Source organism: Salvelinus namaycush, chromosome 4 (assembly GCF_016432855.1).
Source record: "Salvelinus namaycush isolate Seneca chromosome 4, SaNama_1.0, whole genome shotgun sequence".
Taxonomy (NCBI): domain Eukaryota; kingdom Metazoa; phylum Chordata; class Actinopteri; order Salmoniformes; family Salmonidae; genus Salvelinus; species Salvelinus namaycush.
Window position 1 is genome coordinate 77,050,235 of NC_052310.1, and position 11,392 is coordinate 77,061,626.

General features: G+C 44.9%; 1 protein-coding gene across 1 annotated transcript in view; it reads left to right on the top strand.

Annotated features, from left to right (window-relative positions):
* Positions 1 to 9,001, top strand: part of LOC120045739 (cdc42 effector protein 4-like) — a 39,642-nt gene extending 30,641 nt beyond the window's left edge. Inside the window, exon 2 of the mRNA XM_038990677.1 lies at positions 6,117 to 9,001. Within this exon, the coding sequence (XP_038846605.1) occupies positions 6,326 to 7,366 (1,041 nt within the window). The 5' untranslated portion in view covers positions 6,117 to 6,325 and the 3' untranslated portion in view covers positions 7,367 to 9,001. The remainder of the gene's footprint in view (positions 1 to 6,116) is intronic.
* Positions 9,002 to 11,392: the final 2,391 nt, after the last annotated feature.

Below are 11,392 nucleotides of genomic sequence, written 5' to 3' on the forward strand. Positions count from 1 at the left end.
TCACTCTTCTTTTTGGTGAAATGGCCCTTACACAGCCTGGAGGTGTGTTGGGTCATTGTCCTGTTGAAAAACAAATGATAGTTCCACTAAGCGCAAACCAGATGGGATGGCGTATCGCTGCAGAATGCAGCCGTTGCCATGCTGGTTAAGTGTGCCTTGAATTCTAAATAAATCAGACAGTGTCACCAGCAAAGCACCATCACACTACCTCGTCCATGCTTCATGGTGGGAACCACACATGTGGAGATCATCCGTTCACCTACTCTGAGTCTGACACAGACACGGCGGGTGGAACCAAAAATCTCAAATTTGGACTCATCAGAGCAAAGGACAGATTTCCACCAGTCTAGTTTCCATTGCTTGTCTTTCTTGGCCCAATCAAGTCTCTTCTTATTGGTGTCCTTTAGTAGTTGTTTCTTTGCAGCAATTTAACCATGATGGCCTGATTCATGCAGTCTCCTCTGAACAGTTGATGTTGAGATGTCTGTTTCTTGAACTCTGACGCATTTATTTGGGCAGCAATCTGAGGTGCAGTTAACTCTAATGAACTTATCCTCTGCAGCAGAGGTAACTCTGGGTCTTCCTTTCCTGTATCGGTCCTCATGAGAGCCAGTTTCATCAGCGCTTAATGGTTTTTGCGACTGCACTTGAAATTTCTTGAGATTTTCCGGATTGACTGACCTTCATGTTTTAAAGTAATGATGGACTGTCATTTCTCTTTGCTTATTTGAGTTGTTCTTGCCATGATATCAACTTGGTCTTTTACCAAATAGGGCTATCTTCTGTATACCACCACTACCTTGTCACAACACAACTGACTGGCTCAAACGCATTAAGAAGGAAAGAAATTCCACAAAGTACCTTTTAACAGGCACACCTGTTAATTGAAATGCGTTCCAGGTTACCTCATGAAGCTGGTTGAGAGAATGCCAAGAGTGTGCAAAGCTGTTATCAAGGCAAAGGTTGCCTACTTTGAAGAATCTCATAAAATATATTTTGTTTTAATACTTTTTTGTTTACTATATGATTCCATATGTGTTATTTCATGGTTTTGATGTCTTCACTATTATTCTACAATGTAGAAAATAGTAATAATAAATAAAACCCTGGAATGAGTAGGTGTTATAAAACTTTTGGCTGGTACTGTAAGTATTCACAACCCTGAGTCAACACTTTGTAGAAGAACCTTTGACAGTGATTACACCTTTTGAATCATCTTAGGTATGTCTGTATCAGCTTCGCACATCTGGATTTGGGGATTTTCTTCCTTTCAGATTTTCTCAACCTCTTAAGTTTGCTGTTCACTGCTGCTCCACATCTATCTTCAAGTCTTTCCACAGATGTTCAATGGGATTCAAGTCTTTGCTTTGGCTGGGCCACTCAAGGACTTTCACATTCTTGTTCGGCAGCCATTCCAGCATTGCTTTGGCTGTATGCTTGGGGTCATTGTCCTGTTGGAACGTAAATCTTAGCCACAGTCTAAAGTTGTTTGCACTCTGAAGCAGGTTCTCATCAAGGTTTGCCTGTATTTGGCTCCATTCATTGTTCCCTCTATCCTTACCATTCTCCCAGTCGCTGCCGCTGAAAAGCATCACCATAGCATGATGCTACCACCGCCATTCTTCACGGTAGGGATGGTGTTAGACGGGTAATGAGCTGTGCCTGTCATTCAGGCCAAAGAGTTTAATGTTTGTCTCATCAGACCACAGAATCTTTTGGCTTATGCGCTCAGAATTTCACATACATTTTTGGAAACTCCAGGCGTGCTGTTGTGCCTTTTTCTCAGGAGGGGCTTCTGTCTAGCCACTCTCCCATAAAGGCCAGATTGGTGAAGCGCGGTAGAGACTTGTCCTTCTGGCAGGTTCTCCCATCTCAGCCAAGGAACTATGTAGTTCTGTCAGTGGTCATTGGGTTCTTGGTCACCTCCATGACCAAGGTTCTTCTTGGCCGGTTGCTCAGTTCGGTCGGACGGCCAGCTCTAGTAAGAGTGTGGTTAGTTTCATATTTTTTCAATTTCCCAATGGTGGAGACCACTGTGCTCTTGGAAACTTCAAACACTCTAGAAATTGTTATATTTCCTTCCCTAGATATGTCTCATCACAATTCTATCTCGGAGATCTATGGACAGTTCCTTGGACTTGATGGTATATTTTCTGCTCTGACATGCACTGTCAATTGTTGGTGTATTTTCTTTCTAAATCATGTCCAAACAATTGTATTGGCCACAGATGGACTCCAGTCAAGTTATAGTAACATTTCAAGGATGATCAAAATAAATTGAATGCACCTGAGCTCAATTTGGAGTGTCACAGCAAAGGGGTGTGAATACTTATGTAAATGAGATACTTTTGGTAGTGTATGTGGACACCTGCTCATTGAACATCTCATTCCAAAATCATGGGCATTAATATGGAGTTGGTCCCCCCTTTGCTGTTATAACAACCACTCTTCTGGGAAGGCTTTCCACTAGATGTTAGAACACTGCTCTGGGGACTTTCATCCATTCAGTCACAATAGCATTAGTGAGGTCGGGCACTGATGTTGGGCGATTAGGCCTGTCTCGCAGTCTGCGTTCCAATTCATCCCAAAGGGGTTTGATGGGGTTGACCTCAGGGCTCTGTGCAGGTCGTTCAAGTTCTTCCACACTGAATTTGACAAACAATTGTCATGATGGAACAGGAAAGGACCTTCCTCCAAACTTTGGCCACAAAGTTGGAAGCACAGAACCGTCTAGAATGTCATTGTATGCTGAAACGTTAAGATTTGCCTTCACTGGAACTAAGGGGCCTAGCCTGAACAATGAAAAACAGCCCCAGACCATCTGCAAAACCCAGATTCATCCATACAGTTGACCAGGGCAGCTCTCGCAGGGCAGGAATTTGACGAACTGACTTGTTGGAAAGGTAGCATCCTATGACTGTGCCACCTTGAAAGTCACTGAGCTCTTCAGTAAGGCCATTCTACTGCCAATGTTTGTCTATGAAGATTGCATGGCAGTGTGCTCGATTTGATATACCTGTCAGCAACGGGTGTGGCTGAAATAACCAAATCCACTAATTTGAAGGGGTGTCCACATACTATTGTGTATATATATAGTGTATTTCTGTATTTAATTTGTCATTATGGGGTATTGTGTGAGATTTTCAGATTTCTTTAATCAATTTTGAATTCCGGCTTGAAGTCAATCGGTATGAATACTCTCTGAAGGCACTGTAGGCCTGCACATCGAATGAGAGAGAGAAGCAGACGGGCTGGCATATAGAAGAGAGGCAGACGGGCTGGCATATAGAAGAGAGGCAGACGGGCTGGCATATAGAAGAGAGGCAGACGGGCTGGCATATAGAAGAGAGGCAGACGGGCTGGCATATAGAAGAGAGGCAGACGGGCTGGCATATAGAAGAGAGGCAGACGGGCTGGCATATAGAAGAGAGGCAGACGGGGTCTCATGCATAGTGAGTTGTGTAATAATGTAATAGGTAATGACGGATCACTCTGCAGTAAAGTAAGCTAGGCCTCCTTAAGGGACTTCCTTAGCCACAACAGCACAATGTGTGGTTGCACAATTGTGACCCTTGAAAGCGGTGATGGCTGAGCTAATTTGTATGGTTGTTTTGGAGCAGTTAGCGCTTCATAATGGCTAGTGTTTTAGTTGTTGGTGAAAAGGTGAAGATGGGAAATTCCATTATAAAGTTTCTACTTCTCCAAACCCCTTGTGCAGTCATTCATGCTCAGTTTTAGTCAATACAGTTGTCCTTGTGTTTGTCTAAAGGGGAATTCTTTGTTGAGGGTGCAAAACCTCTCCCCACACACTAACAAATCCTTATGACTGAGGACAGATTTTCTGAAGGTAATGAATAAAGATGTTAAACCACATTAGGCAGACAAGAAGATCATTGAAATGTCCTTAGGGACGTTCTGTCCTTTTGAAAGGAGAAGAACTAGGTTAACATATCATCTCTCAGAACCCCCTCTGTTCTCTCTGCTGCTACAGTTGCCTTTTCAGTTGAATGGGCCTTTGTTGTCGGAGATGTAAATGTTTTTGAGGGTGACGTTGCTTTGGAATATTTTTGCCTGAGGCCCCATTCATCCAGAGGGTATGAATACACGAATACACAGAGACTAGAGGGTGTGTCGTCGTTTGTGTGTTTGTGTGTGTTTGTGTGTGTGTGTGTGTGTGTGTGTGTGTGTGTGTGTGTGTGTGTGGTGTGTGGTGTGTGTGTGTGTGCGCACGCGTGCGCTGTGGTTTTAAAACATGAGAATGATTGGATGGCGCCTAGCAGCCACATTGAAACCCTTGTTGACATCACCTAGGCCTACTCATGTGCCTACTGGGCCTTATGGCTGGCCTATCTGGGGACAGTAACTTTTATCCCATTAAAAGCTGCCACCTTTGCTACTGTCCACTCCACACCATTATGTTTTGAGATCTTATTTCATTGCGGGGTCAATGGTGACACGAAGACAGATTGGCCTAGGTAAGCAGACACTCTTGAAACGGCCCGTATCATCAGCTTCTGAAATGGCCCATATCATCAGGCTTATTGAGTCATAGGTCAAAATGCTGCCAGGTTGCAGATCAAAGTGTCTGCTGTGAAATCCAGAGCATGTAAGCAGTAAATGATATCCTCGTGGCAGGGCTGTAGACTTATCAGGGCCCCTGACTCTAATCACAACTTAAGTTCTGAACACAGTGATCAGTCACAGCATGCTTTGAGTGTTGCAATAATCCAAGTGACCGGTGACATATGGACCATATGTAGCTTAATGGGGTAGATATAAGAAGGCTCTGATGGGCGTGAGATTCTTTTGGTCATTATTTACACAGAAACCAGTACCTGCAGAAAAACGGCTGTGTGAAAAGAGTACAAGCTTCAAACGTCCCCTTGGCTAAAAGATGTCTGGAAATCGTGAGAGAGCGAGAAATCCAAGATCAAGCAGGAGAGACTCAGAGTTTTAATCTGCCAGTGACAGAAGGGTTAGAACAGAACGATAGTCAGTCAGTGACAGAAGGGTTGGAACAGAACAATAGTCAGTCAGTGACAGAAGGGTTGGAACAGAACGATAGTCAGCCAGTGACAGAAGGGTTGGAACAGAACGATAGTCACTGACCGAAGGATTGGAACAGAACGATAGTCAGTCTTTGACAGAAGGGTTAGAACAGAATGATACAGTCAGTCAGTGACAAGGGTTGCAATAGAACGATACATTTAGTTATTGACAGTCGATACTTCTGAGCTGTTGCTCTAAATTAATCCAAGCTGCAGAAGAAATGTATCGACTGTCAACAACTAACTGTATCATTCTGTTCCAACCCTTCTGTCTTCATAGTTTTTTAAATCTGCTCTTTATTCCTGGCAGCTGGAGCCCCCTCAAGCTCCCAGTATCCTATGACTGTATGGTAATGTAGGAGCGAGAGAGAGAGAGAGGCGCAGAGAGGGAGAGGGAGGCAGGCACGGGCCCAAATGGGAATTGCAGAACTGCGGCAGTAGAACAGAGTACTGTAGTGGAAGCAGGGACTCCAGACAACAGACAGCCGTCTCCTAAAAATTGAAAAGCCCAACTGATTAATATTCCGGCTGCTGCTTTTAAACAATATTTCAGCATTTATGGGAACTTGGAAGTTCTATTAAAGACAAGTATTTGCACGAAAAATGTATTCCGATGACTTGAAACGTGTGTTTCCCCTGTTTTTAAGAAGTACTTTTAGTTCAGGCAGAGAAAGGTTAGAGTTCCAGTTAAGTGAGAAAGAACTTAAGTCCCACCCCCACCCCCTCTATTTCATTCCAGAATACCTACCTTTTGTCCCCCTAGAGTTTGGAACCACTCAACTGGAGGTTTAATTTCAAAGCCCCGGCCTGGCAACAAAAGTTTCCACATTTGAGGCAGAGCGGCATAGAAGAAGAAAGTTGTCATGATTCTGGCCGCAGACGCAGTCAGCAGCTATTGGAAATAGATTGTTTACTGTCATGTGTCATGTGCTTATTCTCCGAAGGAATAAAATTACAAAGCTACTCTGTGTTATAGTTAGTTTCCATGCCAACTTTGAGGATCTGAGTTGGTTTGCATGGTTCTTGCAATGTGATTTTAATGTGTCATCTCTTCTGTTTTTCCCTTAGGTTTGATTTGTGGATTGTCTGGACCAGAACTCACCGTAGCTGTTTGAAGGACCACAATGGCTGGGTACTCTAGAGACCTGGTTCAATCCTTGCTTTGACAACACAGTTTACAATTAAATGTGAGAAAGACACAAACATCACATAACTCAGCACCAATCAGGTGTTTCTGGTCTTGTGGCGTATTAAATCAGACTTCATCAGACATCACCATGCCTATTCTCAAGCAGCTAACCTCGAACCAGTCCAAGCGTCGCTCCCGGGCTGACCTGACTGCGGAGATGATCAGCGCCCCTCTGGGGGACTTCAGACACACCATGCATGTGGGTCGTGGTGGGGACGCCTTCGGGGACACCTCTTTCCTAAGTACCCGGTCTGGGGAGCCCCCTAAAGAACAAGTTCCAGAGGTCCAGCAGAGCTCCCCTGGACCCAAACCAGGCCTGTTGTCCCGAACCTTCAGGAGCAGCAAGCGCTCCCAGTCGGTGAACCGCGGTGACATGTACAAGAACAACTCGTTGGCGCCCCCCGGTGGCTCGCCAAACTTTGTGAAGAACGCCATCTCCCTGCCCTACCTCAATGACGAGGACGTGGTCAGGATGGGCAGTGGTCAGCAGATGCCCAAGAGTGTCTCCTCCAGCCCTCTGAAGAAGCTGCCCGAGGTCGATGGAATCAGCAAACCAGTCAACGGTGCCTCGGCCATGGCGATGCTGGATCTGGAGTTTGACGAGCGTAACTTTGGAGAACTGACTGACCTGCCCCCATCACATCCTCGGGGTGGCGGGATGAAGCACGCGGAGTCCATCATGTCATTCCACATTGACCTGGGACCCTCCATGCTGGGGGACATCCTCAGCGTCATGGAAAAGAAGGGCTGGGAGGAAGACGACCTGGGGTACGAGGAGGGGAAGGGCAGCGAGGGCCGCGGGTCACCCCCCTTTAGCCCTCCCACCACGGAGGATGAGATCGAGGACCAGGTGGATCTACAGCCTCCAGTCAGGCCCCCACGCACCTATCCTCAGCAGAAGGTCATGGCCGACCCCCTCTACACCCCTCGCAGGAACTACCACCCCCACAGCCACCTGGACAGCTGCTCCGTGTCCTCCTCCGGCTCTGCCGCTCTTGAGGAGAAACCACTCCACCACCTGCAGGAGGGGGACATGGACAGCGCCAAGTACAGCTCTCGGGGGGCTGGAGGGGAGGACGATAAAGACTTCTCCTTCATGGACGAGGATGATGATGAGATCAGGGTGTAAAACAGAACAGGGCTGTAATGTCACCACCACAGAACGTGGTTAATAACGACACCAGAACGTGGTTGGTGAGGTCACCGAAGGAGACAATTATTTTTCACGAGTTTTGAAGCTATAATAAGTCTAGGAGGGGTTGGGAGCACGATAAAGACCGCACAAATCCCTACATATGGATCTATCCTGAGAACTTCTATACGGGGACAACCCTGTTCTGCTACACCTCCTGGATCAGGAATACCCATACACCATCTGTTATTTAACCTTATTTACTCCTGTGTGTGTGTGTGTGTGTGTGTGTGTGTGTGTGTGTGTGTGTGTGTGTGTGTGTGTGTGTGTGTGTGTGTGTGTGTGTGTGTGTGTGTGTGTGTCTGATAGTTAATGGAAACGAAAATGCCTGTCCCATGAGTCCATTTCTCCAGCCCATTACAGAATTCCGTGTCGACCACTAACTCTCTCTCTCACTCACACACACTGCAACTCTGAGACACCAGTTATTGGTTTGAGGGATTATTTTTGTTGAACTATGATCTGTCATTATGATGATCTAATCCCACAGTTCCAATATGTCATTAAAGTGTGTTTCTCCTTATAAGGGGATCAACCACTCATATCCACTCGTATTCAACATGAACCATAACCCACCCACGCCACCATTGTCTTTCCATTCAGAGGATTTCCCTTCATGGTTACCATAGCTACAGTCCTGGCTACAGTACTAGCATATTCCTTATAGCGCATTATTAGGTAAGGGAAAACCAACCAGCGGTCATGACACTGATTGTCACATTCTTTGAAAGTGGACATATGGAGATTGACAGAGGTCACAGAGGTCGAAGCATGAACTGTTGATCACCCAGATGGAGGTGTAATGCGTGAGGTGTAGAGTCATGTGAGGTCACGGACTGAACTGTATATTTCCCACACTGCTTTGGAGAAAGGAAGTGAAATGTATCCCAGCATTCTTTGGGGCATTGAATGGATTGTATGTGTGTGTTGAGTGAGGTGAGATGCAGTTAAAATATTGGTTTTGTTAATTTTCAAAGGGTAAATAAAGGTGGCTTCTCCTATGTTTACTACATACAGAATTGATAAATTGGTCTTCAGGTTCTTAAACAATGGCACAACTTGGTTGTTCATTATTCCAACCATTAGTCCGCTTTATTGTCCTGTTCACTAGACATACTCTATACAGCCCAACACACTCTGAAGTCCTACATGATCAGTTAGCTTGTTTCATTTGTTATCTAATAACTACTTCTAATAAGGGGTAGATCATATTGTGCACTGTTTTAAGTCACCATGTTGATTGGAGGAATTTAGTTAAAGGTTGGAGTTTGGTGATCTTTAGTTGTTCTAAAGCCTAATGTACTAGCCTACTCAGTGAGCCAGCTTAAGCCTTAGCTTTGGAGTTGATTAGGCTAGGTTTGGGTTTGGCCGTGAGTCCATGGCACTTAAGCTTAGATCAATGGACTCAGTCATATATCCCCTGCAAACACTGCCAAGGTGTAGCAACATAGCTCACTCCCTAAAACACTATTGTACATAAAAAATCTTTGTTATGTTTCCATGTAAATGTTTTAAATTAACTTGACTTATTATTAAATACAAAAAAATGAACATTTTGAAAATAAATGGCCTTTTTGTAGAAGCTTTCATGACCAGTAGTGCTTTTATTGTACAAATGTTTAGAAACAGATGAAAACAAATACATAACTCACAGGAGCAGAGATGGTGGTTGTGGACAAGAGTAGTGACCGTACAGTAGACTGTCATATCTATGTGGTCATCTCTTCCCCCGTACACACCCCAGGCTTGTAAGATCAGGAGAAAGAGAGGAGTTTGAAGGGAGGAGGGTATCAGTAATAGGAGAACACTAGTTATAAGTGACAATATTACCCTCCTCTCTCCATTGTGCCACGCAGACCTGGCTACTGTAGGAGCAGATTGAATCAGCACACCCTCTGGCTTCCCTCTCATTCATAAACATACTGTAGGAGCAGATTGAATCAGCACACCCTCTGGCTTCCCCCCAACCTCTCATTCATAAACATACTGTAGTAGCAGATTGAATCAGCACACCCTCTGGCTTCCCCCCACCCTCTCATTCATAAACATACTGTAGTAGCAGATTGAATCAGCACACCCTCTGGCTTCCCCCCACCCTCTCATTCATAAACATACTGTAGGAGCAGATTGAATCAGCACACCCTCTGGCTTCCCTCTCATTCATAAACATACTGTAGGAGCAGATTGAATCAGCACACCCTCTGGCTTCCCTCTCATTCATAAACATACTGTAGGAGCAGATTGAATCAGCACACCCTCTGGCTTCCCTCTCATTCATAAACATACTGTAGGAGCAGATTGAATCAGCACACCCTCTGGCTTCCCTCTCATTCATAAACATACTGTAGGAGCAGATTGAATCAGCACACCCTCTGGCCCCCCTCTCATTCATAAACATACTGTAGGAGCAGATTGAATCAGCACACCCTCTGGCCCCCCTCTCATTCATAAACATAATGTAGGAGCAGATTGAATCAGCACACCCTCTGGCTTCCCTCTCATTCATAAACATACTGTAGGAGCAGATTGAATCAGCACACCCTCTGGCTTCCCCCCACCCTCTCATTCATAAACATACTGTAGGAGCAGATTGAATCAGCACACCCTCTGGCTTCCCTCTCATTCATAAACATACTGTAGGAGCAGATTGAATCAGCACACCCTCTGGCTTCCCTCTCATTCATAAACATACTGTAGGAGCAGATTGAATCAGCACACCCTCTGGCTTCCCTCTCATTCATAAACATACTGTAGGAGCAGATTGAATCAGCACACCCTCTGGCTTCCCTCTCATTCATAAACATACTGTAGGAGCAGATTGAATCAGCACACCCTCTGGCTTCCCTCTCATTCATAAACATACTGTAGGAGCAGATTGAATCAGCACACCCTCTGCCTTCCCTCCACCCTCTCATTCATGAACTTAGTTGGCTGATCGGTCAGTAACCAAACCAACCACTCATCCATTCATGAGTCATATGTTTGGGAAAGGAAATGGCAGGCGCGCCTGTTCCCTTTCCCTTTAGATTCCTCCTACAGTATTTGCATCCCAAATGGCACCCTATTCCCTATATAGCGCACTACTTTTGACCAGGGCCCATAAGGCTCTGGACAAAAGTAGTGCACTATATTGGGAATAGGGTGCCATTTAGGATGAATACAGTGTGACTATAGGTCCCCCCCCCTCTCATTAATTTGGTCAGATAAAAATCTAATCTGTTAAAGTAAAGCAGGAAGTCCCTGCTCACGCCTTCCTGGATCCCTGAGTATTGTCGCGTTCAAAACAACTGGGAATCTCTGAACTAGGTCTGACTGGGAAAATCATTTTGAACAGTCATCCAAGTCGGAAACTCGGGCATCTTTCTAAAACTGACTTTATGTTCCGACCAGAAGATCACTGACGTCACGATTTGACCTAGTTTTTTCCTCAGAGTTCCCAGTTGTCTTGAAAGTACCTAATCTATTGACTTTATGCTTGAGTGAGAGAAAATTACATTTGTGCCATATGTGACACTGGGGATCACTGTTTTTGTAACCTGTTATGGTGTTGGTTGGTTGTTTGGAGGGGGGAACAAATTATCCAATGGTATTAGGTCAGGGGAGGAGCCTAATGCCAGGCAGGATGTGACATCACTCAGCCATATGTTCATGCTATGTTTGTTAGAGTTCCATGTGTACATGTCTGTATTGAAGAGAGATTGGTTCAGAGATTAAAATGACCAGGTGGAAATGTGCCAAGTATGTATGTAATCATCCTCTGACATGTCATATTGAGTCTTGATGTCTGAAGGAAACATTTACGGGCTACAGCAGTACAGGGAACTTAAATCTCAGGCCTCTCACACTGTTAATTTGTAAATGGGCCAAATTTGGGATTTCTTTGTTATGTTTTTATTGTTTTAAACTCAGTTGCTTGTTCCATTGTTGTAGAATCTGTCTATGGAAAGTGGGTTAAACTGCTGC